Source organism: Sceloporus undulatus, chromosome 4, assembly GCF_019175285.1.
Source record: "Sceloporus undulatus isolate JIND9_A2432 ecotype Alabama chromosome 4, SceUnd_v1.1, whole genome shotgun sequence".
NCBI lineage: Eukaryota > Metazoa > Chordata > Lepidosauria > Squamata > Phrynosomatidae > Sceloporus > Sceloporus undulatus.
The window spans coordinates 177,730,410-177,749,082 of NC_056525.1; the positions used below are offsets into that span (position 1 = coordinate 177,730,410).

At 39.0% G+C, this 18,673-nt stretch overlaps 1 protein-coding gene across 3 annotated transcripts; it reads right to left on the reverse strand.

Annotated features, from left to right (window-relative positions):
- Nucleotides 1–3,744: 3,744 nt before the first annotated feature.
- On the reverse strand, nucleotides 3,745–18,667 carry LOC121927555 (probable 2-ketogluconate reductase). Of its 3 annotated transcripts, none has more exons than XM_042461246.1 (6): nucleotides 18,368–18,667; nucleotides 12,632–13,016; nucleotides 9,080–9,251; nucleotides 7,923–8,101; nucleotides 5,769–5,865; nucleotides 3,745–4,512 (listed from the first exon to the last, which is right to left on the reverse strand). In XM_042461246.1, exons 2-6 carry the CDS (start codon nucleotides 13,011–13,013, stop codon nucleotides 4,356–4,358), a joined length of 987 nt encoding a protein of 328 aa, XP_042317180.1. In that variant the 5' UTR covers nucleotides 13,014–13,016; nucleotides 18,368–18,667; the 3' UTR covers nucleotides 3,745–4,355. The 3 variants fall into 3 exon arrangements, with proteins under 3 accessions (XP_042317180.1, XP_042317181.1, XP_042317179.1); XM_042461247.1 differs by having other exon boundaries at nucleotides 18,364–18,667; XM_042461245.1 differs by lacking the exon at nucleotides 18,368–18,667 and adding an exon at nucleotides 16,178–16,617.
- Nucleotides 18,668–18,673: the final 6 nt, after the last annotated feature.

An 18,673-nucleotide genomic window follows, 5' to 3' on the forward strand; every position in this document is an offset into this window, starting at 1 on the left:
GCCCTACTGCAGCGCCCCTAGCGGCCATGTTGCGTCTGTGCCACTTGCAGTGCTGCTGGGGCGCCATCTTGTGGGATCCTGGGTCCCTCAGCATGGAGCCCATCATGGCAGCCAAAGAAGAGAAGACACATGTCTGCCCAGTGTAGATGCTGCCTCCCTTGTGGTGTCTCTGGGGTTCAGTCATAGAATCATAATAAAGCTGGAAGAGACCCCCAAGGGCCATCCAGTCACAAACCCCTTCTGCCATGCAGGAAATCACAATCACAGCATATACACAGCATATACAAATCACGATCAAAGCATACACACCACATATACAAATCACAAAGCATACACAACATACACAATTCACAAAGCATGTACACAACATGTACAAATCACAAAGCATATACACAACATGTACAAATCACAGTATATACACAACATACGCAAATCACAAAGCAGACACAACATACACAAATCACAAAACATACACAACATACACAACATACACAAATCACAATCAAAGCAGCTACATAACACAATACCATCCAGCCTCTGAAGACCTCCAAAGTGGGAGACTTCATCATACTCCTATTATAGATTATTGATTATAGATTATTTCAAAACCCAGAATTTTAACCAGAAATCAGCAGAGAGACCAAGGAGTCGATTGGAAAGGAAACATTTTTATTTGTAGCTACATCTGTTGTCCCCAGAAGGATATACCTCCAAATTTCTGGGTCCTTGTTTCTAAAATAAACCAAGTTTTTATAGTATTTTGAAGAAAGGAAACTACAAATCACATTTTCTTTGGTTACATTGAATTAAACATTTACATCCCTGTATATTCATTGATTACACCTAACATACGTCTCTATCCCTTGTGGTACCCATCAATCAAAGCATTATCTATATGTTTTGTTTCACTGTCCTCAAACTGTTTAGACAATACTTCCTTTTATTTGGGTTTGAATCTTAAATTAGGAGCCATTTCCAAATTGTTTACATTCCAAAACAGATAATTTCGCATGACCTACAATATCAACCTTTGCTAGTCTTAGTGCATGTCAGCATTGTAATCTTCAGCTCCTGAGCATTAGTCAAATTCTGGATTTTAACCAGTCTACCACACTCCAAGGGAGCGTGTTTCACAGTCGAACAGCTCTCCCTTTCAGGAAATTCTTCTCAATGTTGAGCTGGAATCTCTTTTCCTGTAGTTTGAATCCATTGCTCCGTGTCCTATTCTCTGGAGCTGCAGGAAAAAAGCTTGCTACATCCTCAATATGTCATCCTTTCAAATACCTAAACGGGGATATCATACCCTGTTTCCCTGAAAATAAGACATACCCATAAAATAAGCCATAGCAGGATTTCTGAGCATTTGCGCAATATAAGCCATACCCCAAAAAAGAAGACATAGTGATAGGCCAGGAGCAAAACAGAAGAGGGCAGGAAGGGAGTGGAAAGATTGGGGTCAATGGGTCTAAAGGGACTGGAGTCGCAAGGAATTCAGGATGGAAATTCTGGGCTTGGAGAGTTATGGTGATTTCCAGAAGAAGATGACATAACTATATTTGAATAAATGTAGATTGTTGTAACATACTTAATAAAAATAAGACATCATCTGAAAATAAGCCATAGTGCGTCTTCTTGAGGAAAAATAAATATAAGACAGTGTCTTATTTTTGGAGAAACACAGTATCACCTCTTAACCTTCACTTCTCTGAACATCCCCAGCTCCCTAAATCTCCCCTCATAGGACATGGTTTCCAGACCCTTCACCATTTTTGTCGCCCTCCTTTGGACACGCTCCAATTTGTCAACGTCCTTTTTGAACTGTGGTGCCCAGAACTGAACACAGTATTCCAGGTGAAGCCTGACCAAAGCAGCACAGAGCAGCACTATTACTTCCCTTGATCTAGACACTATACTTCTACTGATGCCGACTAAAATAGCGTTGGCCTTTTTAGCTGCCGCATCACACTGTTGACTCATGTCCAACTTGTGGTCTACTAGGATTCCTAGATCCTTTTCACATGGACTCTTGGTGTCACCCGGTGCAGTTTATTTGTCTATGGCTGGTGTTGTCATGTGTTCAGAATAATGGCTGGACCAATAAAGATATATTATCTCTGTTCATTCCCTACAATTTTACCTTGGCAGGGGGTTCAGGGTATGTCACATCTAAAGCTGCAGCCTTAATAATAATCCCATTTTGGAGTGCTTCTACCAAAGCATCTTGACCAACTGCTGCACCTAATGGAGAGGAAATCTTGAAAGCAAGAGTGGGGAGGGGAGCCACAAAGCAGCTAGATATTTACTGCAAGATTTACAACCCACAGCTACACATATACACTTGAAAGTACACTTGTCCCTCCACATTCGCTGGGATTAGGGGCACAGGGCTGTCCCCTGTGAAATGTGGAAAAACCGCAAGTAACAAAAAACACTATGGCCCTTATCACATGGAGGCACTTAGCATTGCTAAAATGCCAGCAAAACATTACTGAAGTGCCAAGGTGTGATAGCCAGTAGCACTTCTAAATCATCATTGAGCCATCCTGCTTCTCTCCCACTGTCAAAGCGTTCGCGGAGCAGTCATTTCTTGAATAACAGAACTTCCAGTTATTCAAGAAATGGCTGCTCTGCAAACACTTTGACAACAGGAGAGAAGCAGGACACCTCAATGATGATTTAGAAGCGCTACTGGCTATCTCACGCCTTTGTGCTTCAGGAACGTTTTGTTGACGGTAAGCCTCCATGTGATAAAGGCCTATGTTTTTACCTGAGAGAACACCTCTCTAGGAATCTCTAGGTCCTCCTAGGAATTGTAGTTCATTATGGCACCAGAGCTCTCTGACAGATAAGGCTGAATGTCTCACAGAACTACAGTTCCCAGAATTCCCTAGCACTGAGCCAGGGCAATTAAAAGCGGTCTCAAACTGGATTATTTCTGCAGTGTGCATTGGACCAATGATTCAAGTTTATTATTTATGTACCTACCAGAGGAGAAGTGAGGTACTTGTAGTGATTATGGTGAATTATGATGATGATTTTGGTTCAGATGGTAAAATACCCAGATTTGCTATTCTGCTTCAGTGTTTTTTGGACCATTACAACTTGCTGCCTTTTCATTACATTTCAAATTGGCCATCAAACATGGCTAACAGCCTGACAAAAACATGCAACAGGATATATCATCTGTAGCATACTTCCTCTAATATAATACTAGCAGACATCTAAACCATTAATTAGTTTCTTGTTCGTATACAGATATACCAGAAATGTATTTCAACCCTGACTTTACAGAATTACTGTAGGCCTATTTTTGCTGCTCATGTTTCTGAATCCAGAATCTTCAAATTCCCTTTTCCTCTTAAACATGACACATCATTAATGTAAGCCTTCCTGGTGAAATTGTGGTAGTGTTAGTTTTTGGGTTTTTTAGGTAAGAATAATTTGAATTAAAATATTTACACAGAAAAGGCTAAGCATTTGGCTGTGGGTGGACTCTGTTAAAGCTGATCCAAGATACCATGCCATGCATTCCATGATGGAGCACACATCCCCTTCTGAATTTTTGGTAACTGCAAAAATGCACTTTGGCAGCATCTGCCCTACAGAAATAAATCCAGCTTGACACCACTTTAACTGTCATGGCTCCATGCTATGGAATTCTGGAATTTGTACAGTAGTTTATTGTGGCACCAGGGCTCTCTGACAGAGAAGGCTAAAAGTCTCACAAAACTATAGTTCCCAGAATTCCGTTTCATTAAGCATGGCAGTGAAAGTGGTGTCAAACTGGATTATCTCTGCAGTTTGGACAGCCCCCATGTGTCACAGTCAGCAGCTACACAAATTCAGAAACTGTGCATGTTACTACAGCGTGCCATAGGTTCGCCATCACTGTCCTAGACTACTACAATGTGGCCATGCTGGCTAAGGGAGACTGGGAATTGTAGTCCAAAAAAGTATGTTTTTAAAGTTCTGGACATATGTAACTGACATTTTTAGGGATAATACTTGAAATGCTTGGCAACACATTTCTTTGATATTTCGATTCTCAGCACTAGAGTTCTAATACACAAGGTTTTAAAGTGACAAATTGCAACAAATCTCTTAACTTTTTATTTTCCACTTTGATTTCCTATTCCCTTTAGCAAATCTCTGTAGAATAATCTGAAGAATACAATAAAAGTAACAAAAAATTCCCTGTTTATCCATATTATCTTTTACAGATCTGAGGAATGTGATTCAAGAGATTCTGTTGCAGGGAAAAATCCATACATCACTTTCTTAAGTAAGATTTGAGGCAGATACAGATGACTGTACATAGAATGGGGGTATTCATCCAGGAGCACAGGTAGGACATATTACCCACGATGTACTTCATTAGGGACTGGAAGATCATTTACTGCAGCTACAATGCTTTCGACCATGTTTTTCATCATAAGGCGGCGGGTTTGTGAAGTTGCACTTCCAATGTGTGGTGTTATAATCACATTCTTTAAATGTAGCAAAGGATGGTCTCTGGAGGGGAAGGAAAGGAAATCAGAGATTTTCATTAAATGTTAATGATGCATATTAAACTATTTCTGTTCTGAAAATAGGGTGGGGAGAAACAATTTAAAGCAAACCCATACAAACCTATCAGACTTTTAAGATCGACAGGGAAAGACTTTCTCAGTCCCACTATCAATGCAGTCTCATTTGAGAGAGCCTTTTTCATGATTGCTCCCATCCTCTGGAACTCCCTTCCATTGGAGGCAAGGCTGACCTCCCTGCCTTCCTTTTGCCAGGAGGCAAAGACCTTTTTGTTTAAGCAGGCTTTTAATGGGTAAGCAGGGAAGTTTCTTACTCGGATGTATATTTTATTTTATTTTTTACATTTGTATATCTTTTAAATAATTCCATATAGTTTAATGGTTTTTTAAAATATTGTTTTAATTTTTGACGTCAAGTTTTTAAAATGTGCTTTCTTTGGGATCCACCTTGGGTCTCATTCTGGAAGAAAGGTGGCATACAAATGAAATAAATAAAGCGAAATATTATGGTTGGAGTTACAGGTACTTCCATAAGCACAAATATAAGGATTACAGTTCAGCACTCCATAATATTACCTCTAAACGTGAGTAGATGGATGGGCATTATTGTAACTTAGCATTCAACCCAAGTAAATGTTATCGCATAATCCTACTAACCATTCTATTCCCTACATAACACATTACATTGAAGTATATCACATTGGACGAATCCTGTGCAGAAAATAGATTTAAACTGTAAACAACCCGCATTTGTGGGTTGTTTTTCAGACGACATTCAGGGTTAACCAGAACAGAAAGTTTTTTGGGGAAAAAAACATAATTGTGGGGTGTTTTTCAAATGACATTTGCGTGAAAGAGAAGTAACGCAAAAATAACCTGAACGCAAAGTCATCAAAACCAGCTTCTTTTTACTTTTGCTAAATTTCAAAAGTACAAAGGAGCTTTCCATTCAGATTATTTTAGCGTTATTTTTCTTTCACACCAACACATCTGACAAACAATACCCAGATTTTAAACAAACCACATTTGTGTTCTTTTGGAGTTAGTAGACAGCTATCTAATCTTAATATAACCCTGGTCTGAGATGAATTACATGAATTAGGAGTCAGAACATATTTTGGGATAGATTATGCCAAAGACATGATAGCAGAGCCAAAACATTCATAGACTAGAATAGTCCTATATATTCATAGACTAGAAATTGTAATCCTACTTGACCATTTAATACTGAACAATGTTTACCTTGGTAATGGCTCAGGATATGTCACATCCAAAGCTGCAGCCTTAATAACTCCATTCTGGAGAGCGTTCACCAGGGCATCTTGATCAACCACTTGGCCTAAATTAAAAATAGAATAATTTTCCTAAACCAAGATATTGATTTTTTAACTGCAAAATAGAAAATAAAGACCTCCAAATTCTACTAAAAGATTTTCACCAAACTATAACTGATGTTCAGTATCTTGGGGATGGGAAATGTGTGGTTGTCCAAATGTCATTACCTCTTTACTCACCACTGGCTGCACTGGCTAGAGTTGTTGGGATGTGTAGTCCAACAACATCTGGATGGCTGCATATTCCTTTTTCTTGGAATATTTGGTCCATCTAGTTTCAGCATACCTAAAGTGATCTCCCTATTCAAGTGTAGCCTGCATACTACAGAAAGTTCTCAGGCTTCATGAAGTTGCAACTAAGGTTTCTCTTCCAAAAGAAGCATATAGGACTTTTGTATACCTGTGTTGTGTATCTGTGTTGATCTGAAAAAGGACATCTGCTGATTTAATTGCATTCTTCAATGGAATCAACATGTTCCCACAGGTCTTATCATACTTGAAAGCACATGCTAATATTGCTCACACTAGCTAGGGAGTTTCAGATGAATCATCATCTCAGGTTTATATACTTGTGCGTGCACAAACACACAACAGCGGTTATGCATACCATAGGCCTGTTACAGACTGCCAAAATAAAGCTGCTTCGGGTCTCTTTGGAGGTAAGCTATTTAAATGATGCATGGGTCCTAAGAGTCCGGAGGTTGCGCCAAAGCCACACTCCATTCCTAAGCACTGGAGTGCAGCTTTGGTGTAGCTTCCAGATTCTTAGGATGCATGCATCATTTAAACAGCATACCTCCAAAGAGACCCGAAGCAGCTTTATTTTGGCAGTCTGTAACAGGCCATAAGCTCTATCTGTTGCAACAATATAGTGACTTCCTTAGTTAATCCTATCCATGTGACTGTCAGAACAATTCTATACTGTAATGAAACTGGGGTCACTATACTTACAACCATATCCAACATATGCTCAAGACAAGTCTGAGAATATAGCAAAAACATTTTTAATGGCCATTCACACACCCAGTGACCTTGGCAATAGAGCCAGTACTCAACAATCCCAGAAAACACTGGCGATGATAATCCTGGATCATCCAGGAAAAAAGAAACCATGACAGCCAATATGGGGGTATAATAATGACAAAAGCATCCCACCCTTGATACCACACATGGCTACATCATAGAATATCTAACATGTCAGTCCCAGAGATACAGGCAACATATACACAGCACCTGAGAGTCTCCAGGAGAGCCCTGCAGGGAGATCCCAAATCCTACACTTATTACACAAGTTTTCTGTAGCTACCTACAAAAGCAATCCCCAACCATTTCAGCCCTGTTAGCTCAATAGGCTAGTCCCAATGGGCAAGGCCAGCCCTGCTGAACAACATCCCAGCCTCAACTTCCTCAGTTATCTTTCACACTTGAGTGTTTTGATGGTGTAACTGATGGTACAGACCAAGAAATTTTGCTGTCTCGGTAATAAATGCTGCTCTCCTCCAAGTAAAGATAATAAATGTCGCTCTCTTCCAAGCAAAGGTGAACAGCAGCTATACCCAGTCAGATTATTTTTATATTTAAGGTAGACATTTCCAGAAATTTCACAACAATAAAAATAACTTAATAAATTAAATAACAATTTGCTGCTCTTCATAACTAATGGTGTGTATTGGTAGCATTTCCCCAGAGTATCTGAGAGGCCTCGGAGATTATAGAAACAGCATGTTTTCACTCCACTGTTTTGGTGGGGCTTTCCACTGGATTTGTAGATTAGGGATGAGAATTGTGCAACCTTCCAGATGTTGTCAGATTGTAACTCCCAGTGTTTGCACCACTGATTATGCTAGCTAAGTGTTGTGCAGTTCAACTCTGGAGGACCATAGAATTCTCACCCGTTATAGCCCTTCAGTTGCCAGAACTATCCTAAGTAAGTTCATAATCAAATGTGTTTAAACAGATTTTAGTGGTAATTTCATAGTTGCTGTAGGTTTATCAAAATGAATGAAAATGTGGTTATATGTGGTTATATCAAAACGAATAAAAATGTGGTTTTATACTCTACCTCTGCAGATGTTGATTAGAGTAGCAGTGGGTTTCATGAGCTTTAACTCCTTTTCCCCAATCAGCCTGCATGTTTGAGGTGTTAAATTGACAACCAGCATCACAAAATCAGATTGTTGGAGTACATTTTCCATCTTGTGGCAATAAAAAGCACCAACAGCCTGTTCGTCTGTTTCTTTTCTGTAAGAAGCAAACATTTTGTAAGAAGCAAACATTGCTCCTAAAGTTCCAACATAAAACAATTACTCAGTTGCAGTAAAATATTCCCCTGAAACCACTGAGTGAGGTTCAGGATTTCAAAAGGACATGGACTGAAAGGCCAGAGAGAGAGAGAGAGCTAAGCACCATCTGCATATCAGTTGTGTGCCTTCAAGTTGTTTCTGACATGTGGCAACCCTAAACTGAATCTATCATGGAGTTTTCCAGGGCTGAGAGTGTGTGACTTGCCCAAGGTCACTCAGTGAGTCCATGGCCAAGCAGGGAATCAAACTCTGGTCTCCAGAGTTGTAGTCTAACACTCAAATCATTACACCACACTGGCTCTCTAAATCAGTTATACCAAACCCCATATGACATTACTTAGTGTGAAGTGGGAAATAACCGACTGTGTTATTAATTACTTTTCTATCTCTTAAAAATGTCCTTGCAATTAATAAAAGAATGGCATAAAACCTGAAAAATGTCTGTTAAAATGCCTAAAAATTTATTTTACAGGTACCTGTAAAACATGAGTAGAACAGCTTCACACCAACAAGTTAGTAGTTTAAGTTTGAAAACTAGCTTTTGTTACACTCTTGTTACATTCAAAATTGGTTCAGGTAACAACATTATTTGACACTTGTGTCTTCTATGCTTTGATTTATACTCCTATTTTATACTTGTAGATAAACCCATTACTCTCATTACCCAGGTAACAACTGCCTTTGAAACGTGTTCATGAAAGTGGGGCTGGGATAGCAATATCTTTATAATTTTTGAAGTTCACATTCCTGACAGGTCAAGAAAAGTCAGTAATAGTTTACTTGCAATGGATCTGCAAGTGCAACAGAAGTGAAGCAATTATTGCTGAAGATAGCGGGAAAGGAAAATCAGTTTAAAAACATCCAGATTGAGACCAAGATCTACTGTAAGATCAATCAGATCAAAGAAGAGATTTACCTCCGGTTCCTGTTATGATAAAGGATTTTCATGTCAAACGCTTTGGCTCTCTGGGCCACCTTATAACCTATGGTGCCCATTCCAATGATCCCCAGAGTTGCACCAGTTACGTCTTCTCCCAGCCAGTCAGCCTTAAAATATTTAGTGTCAGGAGAAACTGACATCTGGTGACCTAGGAATTGAAATAAACAGAGGTATGGTCCATGCAGCTCTTCCTGTTGTATGACTTGGATGATAAGAAGTATAAGTGCTCTGTAATGGGATTCTGCACTGAAGGAAGAAGAGTGTATACCATCTTAAACTGGGACTTTGTTTTCTGGGAAACCATCTCAACTAGTAAAAAAATAAAACTTTCTAAATTGTGTTCTATTGATGTACTTTGCCTTCTTTAGTGCCTGAATTAATATCCTGTCCTGTCACAAAAAGACTATCTGAGGAATTTATTACTCTCTTCACACAAAGAGTCCTGTGAACTTCACAACTGCTAGAGACAGGTTTGAGGTTTCAAAGGGACCCGTGAAGGACAGCACTGGGAAATAATTTACCTGCACTCTTAAGTGATACCATGAATGTGGAGCTTAAACATTTGCTGAAGATACGAAAAACTGTTGAAAGTAGGGGATACAACTATAGATACTGCAGAATTAAAGTAGTTTCACACCACTTTGACTGCCATTACTCTATCCTACAGAATCCTAGGATATGTAGTTTGGTGAAGCACCAGAGCTCTCTGGCAGACCAGCTGAATACTTCACTAAGCTACAAATCCCAGAATTCGGTAGGATAGAGTCATGGCAGTTGAAGTGGTGTCAAACTGCTTTAATTCTGCAGTGTGGATTCACCCTACATTTTCACAATTCAGCATTCCAAAATTGCTTGGAGAACAATGTTTCAAGAGTCATCATCAATGGCTGCATTTCATACTGGAGGAAAGCCTTGCATGGAGTGACATGGGGTTCTGTTCTGGGCCTGACACACTTCAGTATTTTAATCAATTACCTAGATTATAGGTTAGTGCAAATCCTTATAAATTTTGTGAATGACACATTGGAAAATTGGAACAGAATTCAAAAGAACCTTGATAAACTAGAAAATGGAGCTGAAAGTTATAGAATGAAATTCAACAGACACAAATGCAAAATTCTACATTCAGACCACAAAAATCAAATGGACATTTATAGAATGGAGGGCATTAGACTTAGCAGCGGTACATTGAAAAGAACATTGTTGGTCCTAAACTTGAACATGAGCCAGGAGTGTGCTGCTGCAGCAAAGAAAACAAATAATGTTTTAGTTTGCATTAATAGAATTGTTTCCAAGACAGAGAATGCAACAATCCCACTATACTCTGTGCAAGTCAGGCCTCATCTGGAATACTGTATTCAGTTATAGATGCCCCATTTTAAGAAGCATATAGACAAGTTAGTGCAGGATCAGGGAAGGGCAACAAGGATAATAAGATGTATGGAGAACAAAAAATATGAGAAAAGATTGAAGGAGCAGGCCATGTTCAGTCCGGTGAAAAGAAGACTGAGAGGTGGCATGATTGCATTTTTAAAGTATCTTAAGAGTTGTCCTAGAGAAAAAGGTGCAGGTTTGTTCTCTGCTGCCCCAGAGGGTAGGATCATATCTTGTGGTTTTATGTTACAGGCAGATAGATTTCAAATGAACATTAGAAGGAACATCTTAATAGTGAGAGTGGTTTGGCGGAGTTTCTCTGGATGTCTTTTTTAAACAAACAAACAAACAAACCAACAAACAAGCTTCATTTATATACTGCTTCATACTGCCTAAGCAGTGTCTAAGCGGTTTACAACTGTAAGCTAATTTGCCCCCAACAATCTGGGTCCTCATTTTAGCGACCTTGGAAGGATGCAAGCCTGAGTCGAGCTTGAGCCCTTTTACTGGTCTTGAATTCGCAACCTTGTGGTTTTGAGTTAGTGGCTGGACAACTACCTACTGGGGATGGTCTTTCTGGATTTCCTGCATAGATTTGGGAGAGTGGGATGGATTTGGTGGCCCATAGGGCCCCTCCAACATACTGTCAAAATTTGACAGTATGCGATCAATATTGGATTGGAAATCAAGCTTGCAGACAGAAGTTTTTGCCCAAAAAGATCATTCCACCAATCACTTTTTTAAAATTCACATGGTTCCACATTTATCTCTGGGTCCAATTTAAGGTTTGCCTAAACCAAAAATCAGCAACAGAAAAGGTGTAGCCCTCCAGTTTTGGACTGTCATTTCTATGCTCCCACAAAGGTACAATTAGAACTGCTGCTCGTTCTTTTCAGTGCCAAGTCAAAACGTAGTAAACATAGGTAAAACTTTGGGGGTCTGATCTACTTCCTCCAAAATATACATGTACCAAATGTTTTGACTACTTTAACCTTCTAAGATGCTTTAACATGTTAAATTGTTTAATATATGTTAATCTGTTTAAATTATTGTATTGTTGAATTTGTTTAAATTGTTGTTACTGCATGCCATCCTAAGACCCCATGATATAGGGTAGAAGACAAATATTTTAGTAAAATAAAGAAATAAAATGAAGAAATGCTTCATAATTAAGTCGGTTGGATAGGGCTGGTATAAATTGCTATCCAACAACATCCAGAGGACCACAATTCCCCATCTCTGCTAGAAGAATCTGAAAGGTCTTTTGTCCATCAGGATATTTAAAAGATTGTCTCTTCTACCAAGAACCTGCCCATCGACTGTGGTAGTCTTTGGGGGCATTGATCTGAGTTCTGCTACTAGGAAGATTTAACTAATTGGAGGGAGACATTTCAGTGGTGACTCCCCACCTGTGGAACTCCCTCTTACTAGAGAAATTAGACTGTCTGTATCTCTTTTCAATGGGAGATGAAGATGCTTTTATTATGCTGAACTTCCAGTGTAAATGTCCTACCTGTTTTTTGTTTTAAGTGTTTACATTGGATTTTAAAGTATATTTAGATTTTCCTTTAACACACTGCATTGGGAGCTTTTATTAAGGTCATAAGGTGATATAGTTTTATAAGTAAAATGAATAAATATAACTGGTTCTTCCACATCATTTTATGTGGTTTAAGACATGGGAGCCTTAAAACAGAAGCCTTGTCAATGCATTTTAAGTGCACTGTAATGGCTATGATTATTAATAATCAAGTTTCACTGCATTAGTATCTGCACCATAAACACTGTATAATGGAAACAATATAAGCCAGGTTTGCACAGATTTTTACTAATGAAACCAGCTGTTCTCCAACCCACATTGGCACTTTGCTTACAACACATATTTTCAAGTAGAGCTCTTTAAACATGACCACTCTTAATGGTAGGTCTGTGTAATTAGGTGCATGTAGCATATGGAAAATCCCAAGATGATAGTGATATTGTAACAGCATTTAAAGATAGCAAATGCATTCTAGGTTACACGTAATGGGAGATGTTTAACACTGATTAGCTGATTTAAGAAATTCTGTAATATGATTACTGTGAAGTTTTTAACCATAGCAAATTCACATATAAAGTATTTATTAAAGCAATGCATAGGAGACTGAATTGTACCTTCCACAATTCTCCTAGCAGAAGCTAGCATCAAAGCTATTCCCAGGTCTGCTGTAGCATTGGTAACTGCAAATGGAGTGTTAGCCACTTTCACACCAAAGCTGAAAATTAACTTTAGGTCCAGGTGATCCAGTCCAACACCAGAGATTGCAATCACCTTTAAGTTTGGCAAGGTCTCTAGAAGCTCCCTGTTAACCACTGGCTTTTGGACCCACATAAATACTGCTTTGATTTTGTGACTAAGAGCTTCCTTGTTTTTAAGGAATTCCTTCATGGTGATGAGCTTCAGATGTTTCTCCAGAAACTCGACATGGTCTTCATATACTCCATCAGGACCTCCTATAATATTTATCAGTGTATATGGATGCTCCTTTTCTTCCATGTTCTGTTAAAAAAAATATACATCATCATTGTTGACAGCAGGACTCAGGGGAACTTATTTCTAAGATGCACAAAGGTAGGTTGTACATGTACAGTATGGTTTAATTCTACATAAAGAGTGGGATGGAGGATTTACTTTGTGTATGTGCCTTCTAATTGACTGTTAATGAATGGAGAACCCATTCATTTTGTAGTGTTTTCTTAGGCAAGTACTCAGAGGTGGTTTCCTACTAATCAGACCCACTATCTCTTAATTAGACCTTGCTGGAGTGCTGTTTCTTCATTAGGTGGAGAGCTATTCTGACCCAGAAACTTCTCCATACTAAGCACTTATTGTGCTAAGATCCACATCCATGAACTATAAATATATATGCACTGCCAACATATTTGTTTCAGACTTTTGGTACAAGTGTCCTAGTTGTGTTTTTTTGTTTTTTGGCTTTTTCTGCTCTCTCTCCTAATGTGTAGCAAACTGGCTGCTTCCAGAAGGGCCAAAAGGCGCTATTAAGTGGGTTTATAAATAATTGTGAAACTTTGCTTATGCAGAAGAATTTTGTTGCATGGTTTGAAGATAAATGACTCAATAATTTGTATCCGCACTGAAACTTGATAGAAGCAACAAGCTAGTTAATGATAATGTGGGAGGATAATTAGGAGGGGGAAAAAGTTCAAGTGAGAAAAGTGCAAAAAAAAATATCTTGAGAAGATCAGATGAAGGAATCTACAGAATTATAGAGATAATAGCCAAGGGAATTATGATTCTGGGTCAATTCAGAAGCAATTATCTTTGGTTATTAAGATAAATAAGGGGAAAAAATCAAATTTACAATAAACACTCTCAATTTACCATGCATTTATAATTTCATTATGACTATATCCAAGAACAGACCTTTGGACTTTACTGTAAATACTGTATGTCCTTATTTTAGTTTTTCCTTTGTCTGCAATTAAACTTTAATTGGCCCTCTTGGTTTTGGGAGCCATTTTGCTTTTCTGTTTTACTTTATTAGTTTTATAGCAAACTTTGAACACAGTACTGTCCGCCCTCTATATCAGAGGATTTTTTAATCCATGGATTCAAGCATCCACGCTTTGAAAATATTTTTTAAAAGGTATACAGTGTAAATTCCAAAAAGCAAACCTTCATTTTCCCTTTGTATATAAGGGGCACTATTTTACTATGCCACAGTCTTTAATGGGACATCAGTATCTATGGATTTTGGTATCCATAGGAGGTCTTGGAACAAAACCCCAGTGGATACCAAGGGCCCGTTGTATTTCATCCTCCAACATGAATTGGTCAGAACAGTACTTCTCTCCTAATTAAACCCCAAATATGGGTCTTACAGCAACCTATAGACTATTAAATTCCATTCCGCCCTCATGGATCCTGTAACGGGGCTCAAGCGCCTATGAGACTAGGCTATGATGGGCTGAGCTCTCCAGAATAATCTGGCAAACTTGGACCATCAGTATTGTCATTCTTATGTAGCTGAATTTCTTTGGGAATTATTGATCATAAGTCTCTCAAATGTTCAAGCACTAAGAATATTAAGATATTTGTTGTTCAGCACTCCGAGGAATAATCTAGCCTATGCACACTTTGAAACAGTATTAAAGACCTATCTATTCGTGGCCAACCTACCCAGTTGATTTTTTAGATTGGTATATTATGTTTGGATGATTTTAATGTGCCCTATGCTTATGTTTAAATGGTTTTATATGTTTTAATCCATGTTGTACTCTGCCACTGGCCTTGTGGAGAGGTAGATAAGAAATTATTACAGGTTGAGTCTCCTTTGTCCAGAATTCCAAAGTCCCAAATATTCCAAAATCCAAAACTGTCCACATGGGTGGCTGAGACAGTGACCCCTTAGCTTCCTGATAGTTCAGTGTACACAAAATTTTTCCATGCGCAAAATTATTAAAAAATACTCTGTCTAAAATTACCTTCAGGCTGTGTAAATAAGATGTATGCAAAACATAAATGAATTGCATTTTAGACTTGGCTCCCATTGCCAAAATACCTCACTATGTACATGCAAATATTTTTAAAAAATAACAACCTCAAAACGCTGAAATCCAAAACACTTCTGGTTTCAAGCATTTTGGATAAGGAAGAATCAATCTGTGTTGTTGTGGATGGGAAACAACAACATTTGTCCGCAAATAGACAAAACTGTTAGAAACTTGAGAGGGTTGGGACTATGACTCTGGAGACCAGGGTTCAATGAAACCCACTGGTGACCTTGGGCAAGTCACACTTTCTCAGCCTCAGGGGAAGGCAATGGCAAACCTGTTCTGAACAAATCATGTCAAGAAAACCCATGATAGGTTCACCCTAGGGTTGCTCTAAGTCGGAAACGCAACACACACAGTAATAATCTCCCTGCCACTGTGGACCCTCACATCTTAAAAACAGCTCCAAGAACCCTTCCAACATCTTCCATTTGATCTTGATCTTTTATCTTTCTCTTCTCAAATATTGGGAACAGGGGCTCCTTTCCTCAGGACAACCTCCCCCCCCCCAAACTCTCAGAAGTCCCTCTGTTTTGTTGCTTAAATTTGCACAAACCAATCCTATTGGTTGGAGTTCCCATCCCATCCCCAAAATATGGTAATTTGGTCTGAGGCTCTAAAAAAATTCTAGAGAGGAAATCCATTAGGATTTGTGCTGCATCTGCATTGGATAAATAATCCGGTTTGATATCACTTTAACTAGCATGTCTCGATGCTCTGGAATTCTGGGAACTGTAGGTGGTTGTGGCACCAGTGAAGAGCCCTAGTGGCACAGTGGTTAAATGCCTGTACTGTAACCGTAAGGTGGTGAGTTCAATACCAGCCAAAGGCTCAGGCTAGACTCAGGCTTGCATCCTTCCTTTCCCAACCTTGCATCCTTCCCCAACCTTGTTGGAGACAATTCACTTACAATTGTAAACTGCTTAGAGACTGCTTAGGTGGTATGAAGTGGTGTATAAATGAAGCTGCAATTGCTATTGCATTAAGGCAGGCTGTTGGTTTTGAGAGCACTTTAACCTTTTAGGAATCCCTTCACAGAGAAGCATGCAAAGAAAACATTGTGTTTTCCTTTGCATTTGTAGATAATGCTGTCATCAAGCACTTGGTACAAAGTATGGGTTTCTCCCAGAAAGACACACAAATTACCTCTTTCAGCTGCAAAAAAGAAGACGTCTGTGTCCCTAGTGTTTCAGCTGTTGTCAATCCACGTTGGAGATCAGATTGAAAAATCCTGAAATGCTTTTTTATAACCTCACTTTCTCTAGCCCAAGAAGGAGTTTGCAGGGAGGACTTTGTTCCTGAACTGCGAAACTCTGAAAGTGCCGCTTTCAAACAGGGAGGAAATCTTATGTATTAGATAACAGGCTGCTCTTAGAGATAAACAGTGTTTAGAAGCTGTCACAGCATTCCTTTCTCAGGTGGTTTCAGCCAAGGAGCAGCTGTAGGCAGGCAGCAGTTGTGTTAAAATAATGGAGCTTCACACAACTATAGTTGCAATGCTATAGAATCCTGGGGTTTGTATCAGCCTTCTCTGCCAGAGTGCTGGTGCATCATCAAACTAGAAATCCCAGGATTCTTGTAGGAGGGAGCCATGGCAGTCAAAACTCCAAAACACACTGCAGAAATAATCCAGTTTGAGACTGTTTTGACTTCCCTGGCTCAATGCTAGTGAATTCTGAGAACTATAGTCTTGTGAGACATTTAGCCATCTCTGTCAGATTGCTCTGGTGCCACAATAAAGTACAATTCCCAGGATTTCCCAGCATTGAGCCAGGGTAGTCAAAGAGGTCTCAAACTGGATTATTCCTAGAGAGAGCACTCCACTAGGCATTTGTAGTTCCTCCAGCACAAATCTATGGTCAATGTCTGGCAGATGTTGACCACAGAGTTGCACTGGAGAACTTATGAGTTTATCCCACAGAGGCAAACTGCCCAAATCCAGTGCAAAAACGGGATTTAAAACCCAAGAAAAAACCCCACAAAAGCGGGTTGTTTTTCAAAAACATCAGGGTTAATTAACATTAATGTGACATTAATCTGGACAGAAAGTCAACAAAACGTGCCACTTTTTTACTTTGGGAATTTCAGAAAGCAAAAAGCAATGCATTTTATCAACTTTCTGTCTGGGTTAATGTCACTTTAATGCATATTAACCCCAATGTTGTCTGACTTTTTTTCCACCTTCTGTCCAGTTTAATGTCAGATATGGTCTGAAAATCAATCCACTTTCCTGTTTTTTTTCCATTTTAAATTCTGTTTTTGCTTGGGATCCTGCCTGTGTGATAAACTCCCTAGAGATTCCTAGAGAGGTGTTCTTTCAGGTAAAAAGATAATGTTTTTGTTATTTGAGTTTTTTCCCACATTCATGGGTTTCCTATGCCCCTAATACCAGCAAATGTGGAGACATGTATATGACAACTTTTCTTTGGAAATTGTGTTGTTTGTTACAATTGTGGAGTTAAACTGTATTATTTCTACAATGTAGATGCACCCCAGTTGATCTTAGTCGTAAATTAAAAGGCAATTAAAATACCAAATATATGACAACTTTTGTCTGGGAATTTTGTTATTAGATTTTATTGGGATCTGGTGGCTTAGTGGTTAAGAGGCCCATTCTGATGACTGGATGATTGAAAGGTTGGCAGTTTGAGGCCCAAGTGCTGCATGATGGGGTGAGCTCCTGTCACTAGTCCCAGCTTCTGCTAACCTAGACGTTTGAAAGTATGCAAATACAAGTAGATAAATAAGTACCACTTCGGTGGGAAGGAAACAGCATTTGAGGCAGTCATGCTGGCCACATGACCACCGGATTTGTCTTCCGACAATGCTGGCTATTCGGCTTGGTAACAAAGATGAGCACCGCCACCTACAGTCGGTTATGACTAGACATTCATGTCAAGGGACTACTTTTACCTTTACTTTTATTACATTTTATATTTCTCCTCTAAAAATATCAGGACAGTTTCCAGCTTCCTATTAATCCTGTGAGGTAGATTAAGCAGTAAAATATGTTACCGGCCCAAGGTCAACCTACCATGAGGCTGATGAGTGACGGATTTGAATGCAGACCTCCATGGTTTTGGCTAAGCTGAAATAGTGTGTCCAAGGAAAAGCAGTGAAGTGGAAGTGACATGCTTGAAGGCAGCAAAAGATGAGATAGCAAAGAATGACACCAAACTTTTTTTTCCTGCTACACTTTTCCAACCACAATCAGGTCACTAGTGTTCTGTTCATTTTGTCCCCATTTATGTGGTTAAGAAATGTAAACTGGACTGTCCCAAGACTAAAGAAGAGCATAAAAAGAACCTTGCTAAATTAAATCACTGGACCACCTACTCCAGCATCTCTTCTTTTGCAGTGACACTAGTCAAGGTAAGCCATTTGTTCTGAAGTACAGACCACACTCCTTGAGAGAGAGAGAGAAAGAAAACATTTTAAGCTTTTATAAAAACAAATGAAAGACACACAAAGCAGAATAATTAACAGACTTTCTTTTACAAACAAAACTTTTCTATCCATACAGGCATTTGATGAGTGATTATATAAGGCCCATTTTATGAAGTGTGCTAGATATTGCTAATTGTTCTGTGTCTGTCTGAGTGTGTGTGTTTAATTATGTATGGAGAATGGAGTTGGCTTCGA

Coding starts and splice junctions, on each gene's coding strand:
- LOC121927555 (XM_042461246.1), bottom strand. CDS start 13,013: ATGGAAGAAAAGGAGCATCCATATACACTGATAAATATTATAGGAGGT. Junction 8,102..9,079: donor TATCATAACAGGAACCGGAG/GTAAATCTCTTC, acceptor TGCTTCTTACAG/AAAAGAAACAGACGAACAGG. Junction 5,866..7,922: donor TCTAATCAACATCTGCAGAG/GTAGAGTATAAA, acceptor TTTTTAATTTAG/GCCAAGTGGTTGATCAAGAT.